At 45.0% G+C, this 21,304-nt stretch overlaps 1 protein-coding gene across 1 annotated transcript in view; it reads right to left on the bottom strand.

Moving 5' to 3' along the window:
- Positions 1-2,065: 2,065 nt before the first annotated feature.
- Positions 2,066-21,304, bottom strand: part of fam163ba (family with sequence similarity 163 member B, genome duplicate a) — a 34,917-nt gene continuing 15,678 nt past the window's right edge. Inside the window, exons 2-3 of the mRNA XM_060908476.1 lie at positions 17,456-17,571; positions 2,066-3,651 (exon numbers count right to left, since the gene is read on the bottom strand). Coding sequence (XP_060764459.1) covers positions 3,244-3,651; positions 17,456-17,548 — 501 coding nt within the window. The 5' untranslated portion in view covers positions 17,549-17,571 and the 3' untranslated portion in view covers positions 2,066-3,243. The remainder of the gene's footprint in view (positions 3,652-17,455; positions 17,572-21,304) is intronic.

Raw genomic sequence — 21,304 nt, 5'->3', positions numbered from 1 at the left:
CCACGTCTCAGTTTAACTGTACAGATCCTGTGATGATTGTGTTTAGTGTATTTCCTCCTACAGTGGAAGTCATTTCGATGTTGCTGCATTTCCTGATTCATTTACTGCCTTTATTCATCCTTAGTAACGGCCGGGTCAGGGGTCACACTGCTTTAAATTGGGCTACTAGCTTGTGAAATTCATGCAAAAACAGTCCCATGCATGTCTGCTTGAGTGTGTCTGCTTGAGTGTGGTTATGAACTGGCGTGATGTAGCTGAGGTTGAGAAACTGTTAGAGCCAGAACACACACACACACACACACACACACACACACACACACACACACACACACACACAGCTGACATTTCTCTCTGGCTCTGAGGCTTTTCTAATATTTCCAGAAACAGAGTCTTAGAATTAATATTTACTTCCAAAAAAGGCAGTGTCTGGTCTAGGCCACGCCCACTTCAGTACTCCTTCAAACCACTTCAGAACATCACTTTGGATAATAAACTGTACAGATATCCAGAGCAGCATCGAGTGTCTGCATTTCAAAAACACATAAAGAAGTTCTGTGTGAATTTTGTTCATAAAACTGCATCTGAAAAATCGGAACTTGTTACGAATCTAAACGTACAAACCTGTTCAGGTGTTTGTCTTTTTACACAAGACAAACACTATGGAATTAAAATACACTTATCAAATTAGGAAATTATTCAAAGTGAAATATGTTCACAGTTGTTCGTGTGCATGCCGCTGAGTGACCGTGCCATCGCACTTTACCACGCTGGGTAATTCTGAGCTCTGAGCGCGATGGATTAAAGCGTTAATCCGAATACTCGGGATGTTTGTCTCCGTCACTGAGGTTGATATGATTCCCAACGATGTGATGCATTAAAGTCACGTGGATAGTTTGGTTCTGAAATGTGATAAGTGCCATTTTCAAAAAAAGTCAAGTTCTCTCCAAAAGAAGTTGGGCAAAGTTCCAAAATCAATTTTATGTAAAATGTGATATCCGCCATGTTTCTCTGCTTTGTAGATCCCCTTTCTTTCCTAAACGCAACGAATGCCATGACTGATTTACTACAAAACACATCATCTCCACTCAACCAATAACAGCACACCATACAAATACCTAAACAGTAACGGTTCCTCCCACTCACTGTCAACATCGCGGAGAATCGCCATCTTTTAGTGAGATTTTGAATGAAATAAATGAATAACTGTGTCTGTGTTGGGATTCATTATTATAATAATATGAAACATTAAGATTATGATTCCAGTAGAGAATGTGGTCATATATACACACACACACACATTCACTGGATATGAGCAATCGCACACTCTGATTGGCTACTCTACTACTAGGATATCAGCTTGTATACCGTGAGTAGAGAGAAACAAAATGGCGGTGCGTGTTGCTGAACCAACTGAGGATGAAATAAAAACTACTCGAAAACAAAACCCCCCCAAAAAAGTAACAAAATATGGAATAAAAGTATACGATGGTAAGAACCCCCCCCCCCCCCCCCCCCAGAATTATTCTAGCATTTTTCACAAATTGCTCCTGTCATTTCGCCGGTTTGTTTACATTCTAAGCGGAAATGATTTTGTCAGAAGTTTTGTATAAAGTTCTTATTTGTCAAATTTGCGAAAAATAAAAATGCTGTTTCTCAAAATCCAGTGACTGTGGATAGAATAAAACAGTTATTCTACTCGATCTCGTCATACATGGATTATAGACAACTCGGTGCTGCGTGGCTCGTCGACGATCCGCTCATGTACAACTAAAAAAAAAATTAGTTTATTAAAATTCCATCATATGACATTTTGTAAATATTTAGGTTATTTATGCTTGTGGAGTTTAGTTTAAGGTTTGTGAGCGTCCACTTTTTTAGTTTTGGCTTCAAATTTATTTCCTTGATTATTTGCATGATCTGGCAACCGATCAGTTAAAACACATTCCATTAATCTCAGATTTTCTCCAGTTTTATTATCAACATTGTTCATAGTTGTACAGATTAAAACTGACTTCACTTCAGGAACAGGAAACTCAAAAATAGCAAAAATGTACAGCAATGCAGCGATGATCCAATAATAATAATAATAATAATTCTGTCTAATACTTATTGATTTTTCCTAAATTCATTGCAGTTGCTTGTCTTACCTGGTCGTGTGTGTGTGTGTGTGTGTGTGTGTGTGTGTGTGTGTGTGTGTGTGTGTGTGTGTCAGGACAGACAGTACAAGTACATGGTGCTTGCAAAAGTCAGATAATCACTATTAAGATAGAATCTCACTGTTAAACCTGAAAAGAATAAATATGAAATACTAAAAAGGAATTATTTCTGTAACTCAGGGCTTTTCTACAAAATAATTCAGAAGAATAAATCAGTCATTTTGTCTGTGAAAGAAAAGCAACACACGATGTCACGCTTGTGATAAACCGATTTCAGTCCATCAGCATTCAGAGACAGCGTTAGCCCTTAGAACCCGAGTCACGCTGCATTCAAACTTCACGCTGTGTTCGGAAGTCTGTAATTCCAGGGAATCCAGTGAACTCGGCGACCTCACGCTTTCCTTCATGAAGAAACGATGAAAATGTTCCAGATAAACAGTAAAATTTATAAACAGAAGAAATACTTCCTAATAAGAGAAAGATAAAAACATCTATCGGTAATGTAAATTGAAGAAATAAAAATGAAAATCTGTTTTTGCTCTGTTTATTTTTTTTAAACAATTCATTTATTTGAAATATTTTATTGCAGCCCAAATTAGAGCTTGTGGGTTGTTGTTTTTTTTCCCCCTCTTTAGTTGTTTGTATGGTATTGTTTTTTTAATTTTATTTTTGATTTTTATGATATAATCCTGATAAAATATCAACCATCACATCATCCATCCACACACTCCCTCACCCACACACACAGAATACAAAAATGACAAGTTACTGTAAATTGTATATACAATAGAAAGCGGCGTCAAGAGTTTCGCTTTTCTTTTAATAAAATGAAACGATCACACGCTCCCAAACCCCCAGTGAAGCTTTTCTTTAATTCCCCAAACCAACACTAGAGATCAGGAACACCTCATTTGATCATTTTCTACCTTTTAATCTTCATAACTTTTCATCTCATGTGTTTGTGTAGTAAAAGTTTATTCCACTGTGTCAAGCGTTCACTGAGCCCAAACTCACACTGAGCGTCCATATTGGCCTGTGTCTGAACCTCCAGGCCTGCAGGGGGCGCAGGTCAGATGCTCTCCATGTGCTAGACGTCGGTGCTGATGCTGCAGCTGCGTGTGAACATCTGTCTCATGGTGACGGAGCGGTTCAGGTTGAGCTTGTGGTAGTTGGGCAGAGGCGTGGGCAGCTCCAGCTCGTGCTGCTGGACGCTGCGGAAGCTCAGACGCTCGCCGCCATTCCTCAGGCCGTCCGGCTGCTGCAGGTAGAAGGGCATGTCGTAGTGAGTGCAGGACGGGCAGAAGGTCTGCGAGCGGGTCAGCTTGCGTGCCGGCGGCGGGGGCGTGAACAGGGCCGGCCCGTTCGGGGTGGGCGCCGTGGGGACGGCAGGAGCCAGGATGTTGTGGTTGGAGTGTATGGGTGGCAGACGAGATGTCACGGCGAAATCTGGCTCCTCCTCCTCCGACTCCGACTCCTCCTTCTTACAGCAATAATACTACAACACAATAAAAGCAAGGGAATTCAGGACACACCCTCTTTAAATTCTGGCTTGTGATTGGTCAGAAGGTGTTGAATAATGTTCTATAACAGTAGCGCAGGTTTACATTAATGCACTCGTTCTAATACATTACCATTTCTATAGTAACAGCTCATAGTCATGGGGGTGTGTGCAGCAGACGCGACACATGAACAGATGGAAGGAGTCTGCAGTGTCAGTGCTTTGGAGCAGTCAGAGGTAAAGCTATAATGCACTGGTGCCATGGTGGCGGCCCGCGGGCCGGATCCGGCCCGAATGAACATCTAATCCGGCCCCCTTGCTGATGGCCCTCTAATCGTTCGGCCGGCAGAGAGCCATCAATGTCTGCCGCACCCCATCGAACAATTATTACAGAACAATTACCTGTCTTTCACTGCCGATCGCATTGACGTCAGAGGCGGAGATTTGCCTGATGGCCCTGCCATTTGCATCGGTCCAATTCGCGCCACAGACTGTTTAAATTTTAAATTATATTGCCACTGTCAATTTTATCAGAGCGAGAGGGCTCAACCACCGGCAATTCGATGCATTTTTATCTGAAAATGACATCCACCAGGGCCTTCCCTATCACACCGATGTGCGTTGGTTGAGCCGAGGCGCAGTGCTCAAACGGTTCTACAAATTGCGCAAAGAGATAGCCGAGTTCATGCAGGCTAAAGGGAAGCCTGTGGAGGAATTGGACGACACCGAATGGACCAGGGACCTTGCCTTTTTAGTGGACATTACCGAACACCTGAACTTATTGAATGTTAATATTGCAAGGTCGCAACAAACTCGTTACCGAGTATTACGACGGTGTCCGTGCGTTTCAACGTAAACTTGCACTATGGAAGGCACAGCTCTGTCAGCGCAATGCAGCCCACTTCCCCTGTTTGAAATCTCTGTCTGTCAGTCATCAGAGCATGGACAAGTATGCAAACTTGCTTTCCGGTCTCATGCACGAGTTTGCCAATCGATTCACGGTTTTCACTGAACTGGAAAAGGACTTTGCGTTTTTTGGCTCTCCATTCACCACGGATGCTTCCGAGGTCCCCGAGGCGATGCAAATGGACCTGATAGACTTGCAATGCTGCACGCGGTTGAAGGACATGTACAAATCTGTTGGTATTGAATCATTCTACCAATCGTTGCCACCTGAGTACCCGACTATCACTGCATTTGCAGGTAAAATATTCTGTATGTTTGGGACAACATATTTATGTGAGCAGGCATTTTCAGTTATGAATATTAATAAATCGAAAATGTGCAATCGTATGACACATGGACATCTCAATGATGTCATGAAAATAGCCACGGCCCAGAGCCTGTCCCCCAATGTGGACAAGCTGGTGAAAAATAAAAGGCTTCTGGCTTCGACATGTAAAATGTAGCTGGCTTGTCTGCCCATGTAACATAGTGCTGTGAAGTAATGATTGGGAGGGCATGTTTGTGGGAGTGGGAGTTTGTGGGAGTTGTTTAAGTTAATGTACCATCTGTTATTTATGTCTTTTTATTATTAAGTTCTAGTGAATATTTAGTCACTTGGCCTGTTGGTGGAGTACTTAACCTTGGCACATCTTTTGACTTCTTTAGGGCTACTTAGGGCCATCTTTTTTAATTGGCCTAATTAGGCCTGTGTATTGACATGGTTTTATGTGCAAGTTGTCAATAAATCTGATCAAAGTAATTTACAGTTTAGTTGTGTTTTTATGTGTCCTTGTCCATTTTGTTGTTTTTTTATTATTTAAAAAACCAAACATTTATAAATAATATTTATATTCATAAATGATATCAAATAGTATGTCTATTTGTTTAGTGTTTGGTCTTGTCACGCCGGTAATGCGGCCCCCTGAGGTCCCACTTGAAAACAATCTGGCCCCCTGACCAATTTCACCCTGGCACCCCTGCTATAATGCTTCTTTGCAGGTTCACAGTAACACAAGCTGTGCATGTTTTTTTTTCCTCCTTATTAATGTTAATAAAGAGAATAGCGAGTCTGAGGGAATGACTGTTTATAGCTGCTATAACACAAGTGACAACAGGAACTAACTTGTTTCCTGAACTAGTGTAACTATAACCAGATTAAAACTGTGTTTTATGTTTTAACGAGGCCACCAGTGATTGTGTAGCTCACTCCAGCCCCGTCTAGTCTAGAAGGAACGATCTAAAGTGGGCCACCTTGCGCGATAAATGTTGTAAGCTCTATACACTATATACAAGCTATATATAGAAGTGATATCCACCCTAGGAATACCGACCTACTTACCAGCATTTTCTGTCCATCACTGTGTCTACTGTGTCTCTGCAGAACCTTAAAATAGAAATATACCTGCAGGTGATGTTTTACAGGTTCTAAAATTTTTTGCGTTCAACAGAAGAACGCAGCAGAGTCGCCCGAAATAAAAGCTGAAAGCAGCAACAGGCCAGTTTCAGGTTTGGTGAAGCCGAACAAAGTCACTTCAGTTGGTTTAACTATATTTACTATATAAAAGTAAATACTTTGACTAGAGCTAATAAAAAGAGGAAAAGGGTAAAGCAATGGAAGGTGCCATTCTGAGGATCAGCTGGGGGTTTATTTATTTATTTATTTATTTATTTATTTATTTTGGTCCTGTTTCAGCTACAGTTGTTCCAGGTGTCATGGTATGTTTGATTTATTGTTATTTTCAGAGTATAACTTGAGTATTGTGTGTGTGTGTGTGTGTGTGTGTGTGTGTGTGTGTGTGTGTGTGTGTGTGTGTATATTGGTGTGTAGGTTCAGGACACAGTGCCGGATGTCCCCACTGAGTTTAATCTGGATTATTCAACTTGTGTTACTGCAAATTTCCTGCTAAGCCCCACCCTTTGTGAAGTTTTTTGATTGATAGCTGCCATGTTTTTTGACCAGCCATTTATAATAGAATGTGTATCTCAGTCTCACAAGACCACATACTGAATTTGTTGCTGATGGAGTCGGAATCCAAAAAGTCCATCATATTACTGTTTTTTACTTCATGTAAATTATAGAAAAAAAAATCCATCATGGTGGTGTTTAATGTCCAGGAAGGTTTTTGTTGAAGATACAGAGACACCAAATTTCAAGTCATACAGCCACGCCCACATTCATCAATCAATGACACTTCAGATCTTGATTAATATTTGCCTCCAGAGCATGTGCACCAAAATTGGTAATTCTATTCACCAGGTTTTGAGAGGCACCTTTTTTGGTGTTTGTGGTGCCTCCTCAAAATGGGTCGCGCTCAAAATGATTTTGAAAATATTGACCAAGATTTATAACGATTGGACAAATCGTAAATGAGTAATGGACAAGTTCCTGCTCAGCCCCGCCCTTGATGTTTGATGGCAGTGATCTTCCCCATTTATAACAGAATTGTGTATCTCAGTCTCACAAGGCTGTTCACCAAATTTGATGGAGTCGAAATCCAAAATGTAGATGTCACTTTACTGTTTTTCACATGATGCAAATGAGCAAAAAATCCATCATGGTAGAATTTCATGGTCCAAGAGGCTTTTTATAGAGCTCATTGAGCTGGACTTGTGTATTGGGCCTTAATTATAGTGTCACCATCTGGTCCACTGGGGTCATGATTCTTAGGAAGCATTTGCACATCACTCCCAGTTATTGGGCCAAGGTTCCTATTTCTCATGTGGCTCATTCCAGCTCGTGGCAATTTGAGCCGAAGTGGCAAACAGATAATAATAAAGCGCCACAAAGCCAATAGACTTCTACCCATTCTGGTTTAGAACCCTAACCCTGGCATCGTTCTTCATACACGGGTTACTGAGACAGCGGGACTGGATTGTTGATGATTTAACTTGATCTTAACAAAGCTTCAAATCTGTTGTTGGACTTGTTACTAAGACAGCAAGCTCAGACGAGATTAGATCACACGTTTGAGTGTTTTATGAATACAGAACATTATACGTATGATATAATGGGTAAATACTGAGTAATTGCTAAATTTAAAGTCATTATTACAAATCTGCTTTTAAAAAATGCTGTCATGAACAGAAAAAGGGACAGAGATCTGAACAAACAGCTTACAGCTGGAGCTGCTGCCCACATCTGTGAATCATACGGGTGGGCATCATGACAAAAATATCGTATCACAATATGTATCATGAGGGATAGGTTTCTAAAAAAGCTGCCAGCAAACAGGAAAAAAGTTTGGTATTTTTATGTCTGCAAAAAATTAATTACTTAAAGGAGATACGCAGAACCTTTATTTTTAAATTAATTTCTGAGTGGATAGTGTCTCCATCCTTGACTCTTGTATGCTGCATAAATGGGAATTTTAAAAAAATATATTTTTGACAGTTAAAATCGACTGCAAAGTTGTGATTGGAGCTGCGCCGCTGAGCCAGCCAGCCCTGAGTGCATGACGTCACAGCGGGAACCGGTTTTAAGGCCAAGGCCTTTGACAGCTATAGACCAAATTCATATAAATAAAAATTTATGGTGAAAGTAAGAAATCCCGTTACCGACTTGCTCAGCTAAGACTGATTTGACTTCATTGATTGTGGGTTGACTCTCATTAAAACAGGATGGGTGTTATAACTTATGCAACATACATGTACATGCATGCATTTTCACTGATAAAACATAAAAGGCTCATTAAATAATCAGATGAACTGAGACAATCACATTCTGAAGCAAATTAAATAATCTTATACCGCTAACTTAAACACACAATACAAGTTACATGTCTCATCTCATTATCTGTAGCCGCTTTATCCTGTTCTACAGGGTCGCAGGCGAGCTGGAGCCTATCCCAGCTGACTACGGGCGAAAGGCGGGGTTCACCCTGGACAAGTCACCAGGTCATCACAGGGCTGACACATAGACACAGACAACCATTCACACTCACATTCACACCTACGCTCAATTTAGAGTCACCAGTTAACCTAACCTGCATGTCTTTGGACTGTGGGGGAAACCGGAGCACCCGGAGGAAACCCACGCGGACACGGGGAGAACATGCAAACTCCGCACAGAAAGGCCCTCGCCGGCCACGGGGCTCGAACCCGGACCTTCTTGCTGTGAGGCGACAGCGCTAACCACTACATCACCGTGCCGCCCCAAGTTGCATGTATTAATCTAAATGCAAGTAATTTTTTTTTTAAAAATCCAAATGAGAGTTGGAGCTTACCCATCTGTGTTCTCGCTTCTTGAAGGCCGACCTTGTGGCCGATTGTTATGAAACAATCTGACTTTCAGTTGTTCGTTCAGTTCTCCATTCATTCACTTCTTCCACGTAAGGGCGAGATGGCAGCGATATCCAATGAAGAAATCAGATGGCTACTCCACTCATTCTTCATTTTCTCCATACTGAGTACTCCGCCATTACTGCTGGGCTCAGGCAATTATTAAAACCCGAGATGGGACGGAATGTCACCAGTTTTAGCAACAACCACAGGGAGGTCACTGCCTGAGCGATATGTCCTGTCTCGTTCCATCCCGGGTTTTAACAACAACCCTCGGCTCACACACCGCGAGAACTGGTGCAACTGAACTTACTTTCTCTTTAAATAAATCAAGAAAAGGAAAGTGTTTTCTTTTACTTTTATTTAATTGTTGGTATTGCGGCGGCACGGTGGTGTAGTGGTTAGCGCCGTCGCCTCACAGCAAGAAGGTCCGGGTTCGAGCCCCGTGGCCGGCGAGGGCCTTTCTGTGTGGAGTTTGCATGTTCTCCCCGTGTCCGCGTGGGTTTCCTCCGGGTGCTCCGGTTTCCCCCACAGTCCAAAGACATGCAGGTTAGGTTAACTGGTGACTCTAAATTGAGCGTAGGTGTGAATGTGAGTGTGAATGGTTGTCTGTGTCTATGTGTCAGCCCTGTGATGACCTGGCGACTTGCCCAGGGTGAACCCCGCCTTTCGCCCGTAGTCAGCTGGGATAGGATCCAGCTCGCCTGCGACCCTGTAGAAGGATAGAGCGGCTAGAGATAATGAGATGAGATGTTGGTATTGCACCCTTGATAAGAACATCAAACTGTGCTTTAAGGTAGAGTTAATGCGCTCCCTTGCTTTCAGTCTTCCTTTATGCCTGTGAAACATGGACTCTTACAGTAGAGCTACAAAGAAGGATTCAGGCGACAGAAATGAGATGCTATAGAAAGATTCTAGGCATCCATTACACAGACCATGTAACAAACCAAGAAGTCTGCAGATTGATGCAACAAGCAATAGGACCTCATGATGACCTCCTCACAATCGTTAAGAAGAGGAAGCTGAAATGGTACGGCCATGTCTCCCGCTCATCAGGTCTTGCAAAAGCCATCCTGTACGGGACAGTGAGAGGCAGCCGCAGACGAGGAAGACAACGTAAGAGGTGGGAAGACATCATCAAAGAATGGACAGAAATGAGCTTTGTGGAGTCCCAGAGGGAAGTGGGTGGAGGACAGAGACAGATGGAGGAGAGTGGTGGTTACGTCTTCAGTGGTGCCCCAACGACATCAGCAAGATGTCACGGGGAAGGTGAAGGTGAAGACTACACCCCCTTTCGATACGGGCTTATAGCCAACGCTCCTCAACAGATCAGAGGTCTCATACGAGTCTTCAGTAAAATGTGCAGAGCAGAGGAGAGACCACTTCATAGGCGCCCAATGCACCCATGAACTTCTCGCAAAATGTGTCCAAATCTTTGCAGTTTGAACATTCTTGGGTTATGAATGCAACGTAAATCCACCTTCTGTCATGTTGCTGCACCGGCCAATAACACATCTATGTGGCCTGGCGATAAATTAGCTCAAAATGGAGGATCGGAGTTGCAGTCAGCGCTGTGTTTTAGTATAGCGGAAATGGCGATGAGACCGATAGACTTCCTGTGGTGATGTCAAGGTCATTCACTCAGACCGTTACCTATATGAATCATTTTAATCGTAAAAATTACTATATTAGATTTATTGTTAACGCTTAAAACTATTCCTGTGCCATTCTTGAGGTCTCAAGGCATTTATAAATGAAAGTGAGGCCATGGATCTGTGTATATGCTTTAAATGGACGGCTCACTCTTCCCAGAATTCTTTGTGCCAAGTAGTGACTCACCATTTTCGCATTCCATAAATATTCCACTGTTTTGAAAAAAATTGACAACAATCCAGCGACATCCTGAATTTTAAAGCTTCAGTACAAAATCTTAACATCAAATCAGCTGTAAAAGTCAATCACGATACCAGTGTTATCTGATGAAAGAGTATCGTCACATTATCATGATATCATCATATGATCGTATCGCCGAGTCCTACACACGGATCTCAGACAGGATCATTTTCACTCACAGCATCATTTTAGAGAAAATAGAAAGTGAGAGAAATATTTTTATCTGGAAAAAAGTGTTGAATATTTTATTTTCTTTAATGTCAAACAAACAGAACGGATGCCAACCGGATTTAAGAAGCGTCACATCAAAGAGTCGCGCTTGGTTTAGTTTCCTGCTGTTTCCTGTTTATTATCAAATTTAATGTGTAGAAATGTTTAATTTCAGTACTTTTGAAAGCATGTTTACTTAATTCATTTTCATATATAATTCTTTCCTTTTGAAGCAGAGCATTTCTAAATTAATGCGCCTTTAACCATGTTGGAATGTAACCATGACGATGGATATAAATAACTGCTTGTGTTTCTGCTTTTTGCAATCACACACACAAAAAAATAAAAATGGATCTTAAAGTGTTGCTGGTTGTGTGGAATAATGAGCCTCAGGGTTCTAATGGAGTGGATTAAAGGACATTTTAATAAAAACTGGAGCAAATCCACAGGACAAAAATGAGGATAATATCATGGCCTCATTTGAAATGAATAATGAAGGCTGTCGTTCACCTTAATATAAGTCAATTGTTCTAGAAATAGTGTTTAAGTGGTGTTTATGAGACTGATCTCAAAATCAGTATAAAGTGTGTGTGTGGGGGGAGAGAGAGAGAGAGAGAGGTGGACAGTAGGACGGTCATGCGAAACTTCATAAAGGGGATCTAATGAGAACAGTCTCCTACAAAGGAACAAGTGACATCATTCACAGACGAGTCGACTCTTCGAGCCAGCTCTTTTAGGTGAGCGCTGGGAGTTCTTGCTTGGTTTGTTTAATGGCATAACAGTTACATCAGTATTTGATATGGATGCTTCTTTAATGTCATTAATTGCACAGTGAAACTGTAATAAAAAATAATCTAATGAACAACTGAGTCATTTTGTTACAAAGCAACAATGTAGAACCAATGCAAGTTAAAATTCTAGCTCACAGAGTTACGGTAAGCGCAGACACAGGAGGACAGTACGATAATGTTAATATGAGAATGCGTGCTCTAGTCGGTTTAATCATGCTTGCTGTGTCTTGCTGTGGTTTTGAAGAAACAGAAATTAGAAATGAGCCGTTTGGGAGTCGAATGAATCAACTCTTATTGGTGATATGATCCAACTGATCCAATTCCCTGAAAAGCTTTGACATTGCCATCGCTACACACTACAGTAACCGCTGGACTGTGGGTTTTTTTAAGGTCTCAAATAGAGAACATGTCCACGACATTGAGGATGCCTGGCCTTCCAAAAATAAAGTCTACAGTCTTTTAGAAAAGTTGGGTGTCAATGTTTTCATGGCCTGAACTAAACATTTCCATGAGATTTATAAAAGTTTGACTGATTATCTTCCTCCTCATGTTAGTATGTTGATAAACACCAATCAGCTGTAAATTACCAAGCGTGTTAACAGTACAGGAGATTTGCATTTAGCCACACCCACAAAACTCCATAAAAGGCAGGGAAACCTGAAGGTAACAAAATGACGTGAATAGTGAGCGAGCGCTTCCTGATCACGCCATGCACTAAATCTTAGAGTAATGCAGCTCGGCTACTGCAGCACCTCGGTGTTCTAGGGTTAATGAAGTGACTGAATTTCACAAAATGTTCATTAATTTAAATGCAGTCCTCGAAAAAAATCTCCCAGCGTTACTTGCCCAATGGGCGAGCAGCACCCAAAGCATACTTGCCCCAAAAAATAATTCCACTTGCCCAGAGCTTTATTTTATTTTGGAGAGGACAGAATGCAGTTGACTTTTAAATGGGTGAAGCAGCATAATTACCATAAATCCACAAAACCATAACACTAATATATGTGGACACATTCAGAAAGAAAGAAGTTCTAGTAGCAGAGAATGAATAATTTAGGGGATATTAAGCTGTGGAGAGTTTTGAATAATAATGCTGGAGCTTTGTTTCTGTTATCAGAGGAACCCAGTCCTGTGCAAAATGTCACTGTGGAACCAGAGTGTAGAAATGAACCTACAGTTCGAGAGAGTTCTACACACACACACACACACACACACACACACACACACACACACTGAGCTTTACAACAGCTGCAGGCATGTGAAATGGAAATAAATCGACTAAGGCAGGAAAAACTATTTTGGATAAAATTGTTATTGCCCGTTACACACTGATCAACCTGTGTGACTCAGCTGTGCCTTTGAATTGAGAATAAATGAAAAGGGAACTGAACATTAACCGTTTATTGAACTTTATTATTACAAGAATGATTATAGTTGGTATATGACTACAGCTACAACTGGAATGTGCTGATTCTGTTAGTATTTATTGTTCCATCAACTATTAGATAAAATTTAAAATAAAATCTTACAATATTGTTTGAAGGTCTAGAGCAAGATATTTTATTTTACAAATAGCACTTCAGATATTGTTTTAACAATAATAAGCATCACTGTATAAATGATAGCGTGCAGATAGCTGTGTAACTACATATCTGTGGGGTTAATGAGACATGGAGGGGCCGGAATAGTTTACCATCCAGCCCACAGGTTAGGTCGGAGCCCTTTGAGAGTAAATGCTTTGGCTTTCGCAACATGCTGTTCCCAAAAGCTGATGTCGGGGGGGTCTTTGCACAAAGAAGGTTTTCTTGCTTCTGTAGTGGGTTTATTTTTTATTTTGTAAAACTGTTCTTCTGTGTTGGAACTTTTCAGGAAAAAGATGGTATATTCCAACATGTTGCTAATGCTAGGCTACTAATCTGCACCGTCACTCCAGTCATTTTGAGGAATTTTGTACGGATCAGAACCGCTAATAAACTCTAATTTCTGCGTATATCTATCCTTCGCGTCTTTCTAACTAAGATTGTCCAAGTAATCCGGTAGTAGGGCTTTTTTTAGCTGTAGTTTTCTTCGGACAACAGTAACAGATCCCGGACATCTCCGCTTGGCTTCAGTACGTGAACAGCCAATCAGCGGGTCCCGTATGTGTTTGCGATTTTTATGTCACGATTTACAACCAATGGGAGACGCTCTTTGCCAGCTGTCCGTCAATCACAGGCTCCCATGCCACAGTGGTGATTAGCCAATTAGTATAATTACATCGTTACGTGGACCCCTCTGAGCCGAGCTTTTCCAGTACATTTGAACACATGGATACGTCAACGAATTATAACCAAAAACAAGGAAATGTGAATGATTTCCTCAAAATATTTTTTTGTACTTTTATATATTGTGTTGATGAAATAAAACTTTTTAATGCATTTCCTGTGAAACAAGACGAGCTACTTTAGACTGGTTCCCTGCTCTCTTGGCACTCGTGTTGCTTAGGTTGCCAGCACTAACTTTTGTCGTCCGATCACATGATTACCATTAAAGTTTTACTCGTCCTTGCACAGACTTTAGTCGTCTTGGACAATCGGACACGAGGTTTTTCAAGCATTGAAATGTGATTCTGTAATCTGTGTATAAAATCACTGTAACTCTGACAGTTCTACAATTTAAAGCTGATGAGTTGAGGTTCAGATGAGGGAGTCTCCTTATATGGAAATGTAACAAAGATTATTCAGGAGTTTAATGAATTCCACGTCTCTGGTATAAAAGCTCCTGTAAACAATTTATGAATAAATTGTGTTCGTATTCAGAACATTAAACACAGTTAAATGTACACAACATCTAAAGCAGTGTGTAAATCTTTAAGATGAACGTAACTGGATCCCACACCTCGACGTTTCTCAGCTGACATGTTTCCTGACTCTCTTATTTACAGCCTGTGAACATGGCGTGTTCGATCAGTGTGATCACTGCGTGAGGGAGAGGGGGGAGAGAGGGGGGCAGATGCACGCAGGCAGAGAGAGAGAGAGAGAGAGGGGTGGAGACAGGCAGAGAGAGAGAGAGGGGCGGAGACAGGCAGAGAGAGAGAGAGAGAGAGAGAGGGGCGGAGACGGGCAGAGAGAGAGAGGGGCGGAGACGGGCAGAAAGAGAGGGGTGGAGATGGGCAGGGGGGCGGAGACAGGCAGGGGCGGAGACAGGCAGAGAGGGGGCGGAGACGGGCAGGGGTGGAGACAGGCACAAGGGGGCGGAGATGGGCACGGGGGGGCAGAGACAGGCAGAGAGGGAGGGGCAGAGACGGGCAGAGAGGGACGGGAGGAGACGGGCAGAGGGAGGGAGGGAGGGAGGGAGGGAGGGAGGGAGGGAGGCCAGAGACAGGCAGAGAGGGAGGGGCGGAGACATGCAGAGGGAGGGAGGGAGGGAGGGAGGCCAGAGACGGGCAGAGACGGGGGGGAGATTGGCAGAGAGAGAGACGGGCAGAGAGAGAGGGGGCGGAGAGAGAGGGGGCAAAGAGAGAAAGGGAGGGGTGGAGAAAGGGAGGGGCGGAGACAGGTGGGGCGGAGACAGGCAGGGAGGGGCGGAGGGAGGGGCAGAGGGAGGGAGGGAGGGAGGGAGGGAGGGAGGGAGGGAGGGGCAGAGACAGGCAGAGAGAGAGAGGGAGGGGTGGAGACAGGCAGAGAGAGAGAGAGAGGGAGGGGGCAGAGACAGGCAGAGAGAGAGGGAGGGGGCGGAGACAGGCAGAGAAAGGAGGGGGCGGAGACAGGCAGGCAGGGGGGAGAGCGACAGGCAGACAGAGGGGTGGGGGAGGAGAGAGAGAGAGAGAGAGACAGAGAGAGAGAGGGGGCGGAAACAGGGAGAGAGAGGGGGCAGACACAGAGGGGGAGAGAGGGGCGGACACAGAGGGGGAGAGAGGGGCGGACAAAGAGGGGGAGAGAGGAAGGGGCGGACACAGGGAGGGGGAGAGAGGAAGGGGTGGACACAGGGAGGGGGAGGGGGGTGGACACAGGGAGGGGGAGGGGGCGGACACAGGGGGGGCGGACACAGGGAGGGGAGAAAGGGAGGGGCGGACACAGGGAGGGGGAGAGAGGAAGGGGCGGACACAGGGAGGGGAGGGGGGGGCGGACACAGGAGGGGAGAAAGGGAGGGGCGGACACAGGGAGGGGGAGAGGGGGGGGCGGACACAGGGAGGGGGAGAGAGGGAGGGGCGGACACAGGGAGGGGGAGAGAGGGAGGGGCGGACACAGGGAGGGGGGGAGAGAGGGGGCGGACACAGGGAGGAGGAGAGAGGGGGGCGGACACAGGGAGGAGGAGAGAGGGAGGGGCGGACACAGGGTGGGGGAGGGAGGGGGAGAGAGGGGCAGACACAGGGAGGGGAGAGAGGGGCGGACACAGGGAGGGGGAGAGGGGGAGGACAAGGAGGGGGGGAGAGGGGGCGGACACAGGGAGGGGGAGGGGAGAGGGGCGGACACAGGGAGGGGGAGAGAGAGGGGGTGGACACAGGGAGGGGGAGAGAGAGGGGGCGGACACAGGGAGGGAGAGAGAGAGAGAGGGGCGGACACAGGGAGGGGGGAGAGAGAGAGGGGCGGACACAGGGAGGGGGAGAGAGGGGGCGGACACGGAGGGGGAGAGAGAGAGGGGTGGACACAGGGAGGGGGGAGAAAGAGAGAGGGGCAGATACAGGGAGGGAGAGAGAGAGGGGGTGGACACAGGGAGGGAGAGAGAGAGAGGGGCGGACACAGGGAGGGGGAGAGAGAGGGGGCGGACACAGGGAGGGAGGAGAAAGAGAGAGGGGAGGACACAGGGAGGGGAGAGAGAGGGGGGTGGACACAGGGAGGGGGGAGAGAGAGAGGGGCGGACACAGGGAGGGGGAGAGAGAGGGGGCGGACACGGAGGGGGAGAGAGAGAGGGGTGGACACAGGGAGGGGGGAGAAAGAGAGAGGGGCAGATACAGGGAGGGAGAGAGAGAGGGGGTGGACACAGGGAGGGAGAGAGAGAGGGGGTGGACACAGGGAGGGGAGAGAGAGGGGGGTGGACACAGGGAGGGGGGAGAGAGAGAGGGGCGGACACAGGGAGGGGGAGAGAGAGAGGGGCGGACACAGGGAGGGGGAGAGAGAGGGGGCGGACACGGAGGGGGAGAGAGAGAGGGGTGGACACAGGGAGGGGGGAGAAAGAGAGAGGGGCAGATACAGGGAGGGAGAGAGAGAGGGGGTGGACACAGGGAGGGAGAGAGAGAGGGGGTGGACACAGGGAGGGAGAGAGAGAGAGGGGTGGACACAGGGAGGGGGGAGAGAGAGAGGGGCGGACACAGGGAGGGGGAGAGAGAGGGGGCGGACACGGAGGGGGAGAGAGAGAGAGGGGTGGACACAGGGAGGGGGGAGAAAGAGAGAGGGGCAGATACAGGGAGGGGGAGAGAGAGGGGGCGGACACAGGGAGGGAGGAGAAAGAGAGAGGGGAGGACACAGGGAGGGGAGAGAGAGGGGGCGGACACAGGGAGGGAGAGAGAGAGAGAGGGGCGGACACAGGCGGAGAGAGAGGGGTGGACACAGGCGGAGAGAGAGAGAGAGAGGCAGACACAGGCAGGCAGAGAGGGGGGGAGAGAGCGACAGGCAGACAGAGAGGGGTGGGGGGTAGGAAAGAAAGGGGGGGGCAGAGAGAGAGAGGGAGAGACAGGAAGGAGGAAAACAATGGCTGCGACTTACCTGCAGTCGACAGTAGCACAGTACTGCGATGATGCACAGTAAGATTACTGTAGCTAGAATCCCGCCTGTGATGACCACTGTCCCGGCTGTCATTCGAAAAGCTCTCCATCAACACCCTGAGACAGAGAGAGAGACACATGCGCGCGATGGTGAGAGACAGCAGAGGGTCCTTCTGATCAAAAAAGAGCTCTTGAACATCACAGGAAGCCGACTGGACTCCATTAACCTCAATCAAACAGGTCAAAGGAATAAACCATGCACACTTCCTCCTCCACCGTATACAGCTTTAACACATGAGCACGTATGATGAGAGCCTGAGGCTGGAACAGGAAGTGGTGCAGGATGTAACGGAGGGGTCATGCCGTGATCGAGAGCCTCAGTGACGTCCAGCACTGAGAGATTAGAAAGAGATCAAAGAACGGTCCGGAGGATGGAGGAGAGAGAGGGAGTGATAGCAGAGCTGGTGTGTGTGTGTGCGTGTGTGTTCTGGATAATGGCCAGATTTTAATAAAACATGGTAAAAATAATTAAATCTATTCAGTTTCTAACCCCGCTTCATGTCCTCCTGGAGAGAGCGAGACGCCCCGGAGTGTTATTACTGTGAGGAACTCACTGGAGCTGATGCTGAGGGTTCGTCTCTCTACCATCAGATCATATCATTTTATATCTAATTCCTCTGAGCAAATCTCCATCCTGTAGTTTGGTCTCCATGTCACACACCTCCACACTGGGGACTCGGGGTGAGTGTGAGTGTAAATAATGAGATATAAAATCACAGCCTTATTTTTCTGCAGTTTTATGCTGTGGATCCTCACTGGACTGATATTTTCAGTCTGAAAAAGAGGACGTGTCTGGGCTGGGACACGGAGGACGTCTGGACATCCTGCAGTAATGAACACAATCAGGACTCAGTTTCGTTTTATACCTCAACAGAATATTTATTTAACACCAGGAAAGTGGAGCACAGAGAGAAGAATGAGGTCAAGAATTTATTTATTTTATTTATAAGTGTTTATACAGGAGGCTAATCACTGCGGAGTCTTTCAGAGAGGTTCTGCACATACATAATCATATCGATCTAATAAACAAATATGAATAATAATTATGCAAATAAAAACTAAGAGCGAATAATTATACTGAACTCTATTATTATTATTATTATTATTGAAAGCGGCGGCACGGTGGTGTAGTGGTTAGCGCTGTCGCCTCACAGCAAGAAGGTCCGGGTTCGAGCCCCGGGGCCGGCGAGGGCCTTTCTGTGTGGAGTTTGCATGTTCTCCCCGTGTCCGCGTGGGTTTCCTCCGGGTGCTCCGGTTTCCCCCACAGTCCAAAGACATGCAGGTTAGGTTAACTGGTGACTCTAAATTGAGCGTAGGTGTGAATGTGAGTGTGAATGGTTGTCTGTGTCTATGTGTCAGCCCTGTGATGACCTGGCGACTTGTCCAGGGTGTACCCCGCCTTTCGCCCATAGTCAGCTGGGATAGGATCCAGCTTGCCTGCGACCCTGTAGAAGGATAAAGCGGCTACAGATAATGAGATGAGATTATTGAAGGCTAGATCCATATTAGGTGTAACTGTTTTGAAAAATGTCTTTATGAGGTCTTTACATGTGCATTAAACACTTCAGACACATTTTAAACCTTTTATTTAGAGCTGTAATAAAGGCCAAGTTTTCTTTCTTTTTAAATGAATAGGCCACTGTTTTTGAAGATTTCTCCTGACAATCCATTTCACTTTACTTACACTGAGGATTAAATATTAAACACTGAGCACTAATCACCTTTCGATGGTCAGGTTTTTAGGAACAGTGTTTATCTGATTAAAGCACAGACGGCGTAACTTCACAAACTTTCTTTTTCGGACTTGTGAAATTTCTCAAACACTTTTGCTCTGCAGTATTTTAACTTCCTGTCATTTTAGATAGGGCTGATTTGTGTGTGCGCACGCGCGCACGTGTTCTGTATCTGTCTCAGCCAATCAGCTCAGCAGTCTTCGGGTAACTCGTACCTGCCCAGTAGAATTGAATTATAGCGTTCTAATCTGATTCGTCCAGCACCCAAATGTAATCAATAGTCCTGGGTTGGAAATGAAACAAGACTGTTGGTTTTGATTAGATCCTGAGAGGAAGAAGTGCGGAGACGGAACAGCGTGAACGGGAAGGAGGAGAGCCTGCTGGGTTTAACCACAGCGGGCGGGGCAGGGTGTTTATGGGTGGAGTCATGATGACTCAATGAAATGTTTTTTTTTTTTTGAATAATGGATAAATAATTTAGAGGTTTATATTCTGTTTATAAGAGAACATCCATCCTTGTGCAATCTCACACACACACGGCTTTGTTTATCATTCTGGATACAAATTAGTTTATTCATAAGCAGTACACAGGAGCGTTTACACAAGAAATGTGGTGTTCATGAAAATCCGGTTCGTTTGGAAAAATGTTTGTATTGTGGGGTGTTTTTTGTACAGAGAAATCTCATCTCATCTCATTATCTGTAGCCGCTTTATCCTTCTACAGGGTCGCAGGCGAGCTGGATCCTATCCCAGCTGACTACGGGCGAAAGGCGGGGTTCACCCTGGACAAGTCGCCAGGTCATCACAGGGCTGACACATAGACACAGACAACCATTCACACTCACATTCACACCTACGCTCAATTTAGAGTCACCAGTTAACCTAACCTGCATGTCTTTGGACTGTGGGGGAAACCGGAGCACCCGGAGGAAACCCACGCGGACACGGGGAGAACATGCAAACTCCACACAGAAAGGCCCTCGCCGGCCCCGGGGCTCGAACCCAGGACCTTCTTGCTGTGAGGCGACAGCGCTAACCACTACACCACCGTGCCGCCCGTACAGAGAAATGTTTTGTACAAATTTGCATTTCAGATTGATTTTAAATTGTACAGATGAGTTCCTGAGAGTTTAGATACAGATTTCAAGCTTAAATCACTTCCTTATTTACACACACATTTTAATGAACATTTTAAGTTTTGTCAAACTTTTAAAACATCCATGAGTTATAACAAACAAGACTACATATTCAATCTGCCATTACAAAAGTAATGGCGCCCTACACTGGAACATTTAGCGTACATGGCGCTTAGTGCTGATTTTATTCTTCTGAGTAAAATCTACACCGTAGCCTGACAGGCTCCTCCCCCCAAAATCTAACGACACATCATGGCGACGCAGCACCGGTGTAGATTCTAGACAGAAGTGTAACTCGGCCTTTCGGAGATACTCTTTCATCGTTTAGTTCTCATTTTGTTGTTTTCAGCACTCTTTGCCTTCTATGGAGTTTTGTGGGTGTGGCTAAATCTTCTGTGCTGTGGATGTATTTGGTAATTTTACATCTGATTGGCTTTTAACATGAGAGTATGAAATAAATCTGGCAGGAAAATTGGTTCAGCTATTTAAGTTTACTAAATGAGGCTCAGTTATTTTAAATACGTTTATTTTATTGTTAAATACGTTACTAGTCACTTGACATCGTTGTTACCTCACCAGCCTCTCTCTTTCTCTCTCTCTCGAAGTGAAGAAAACAAAAAATAAAATGCAGTTTATCATGTTACCGAGAAACAGCAAACTGTAAATGTGATATTACACGTCACTATAATACGGGCGTGTTACAATAGCTCATGTGATGATAAATTATGATTCAGATTTTGGGCAATTTGAGTCATTGAAATAAAAAATGAACCCACATTATCTGTTTTTCCTTGCTATATTTGGGCTGTTTAACATGCAATAGTGAGAATGCATGTGGCTGTGCTGTAGGTGGAAGTAACACAGCTCTAATGCTGCAAAAACACAAAACCCCAAAACTACTAGACAGGGAAACAAGACTCT

This window comes from Neoarius graeffei, chromosome 25 (assembly GCF_027579695.1).
Source record: "Neoarius graeffei isolate fNeoGra1 chromosome 25, fNeoGra1.pri, whole genome shotgun sequence".
Classification (NCBI taxonomy): Eukaryota; Metazoa; Chordata; class Actinopteri; order Siluriformes; family Ariidae; genus Neoarius; species Neoarius graeffei.
This window is presented reverse-complemented; position numbering and strand designations above follow the sequence as displayed.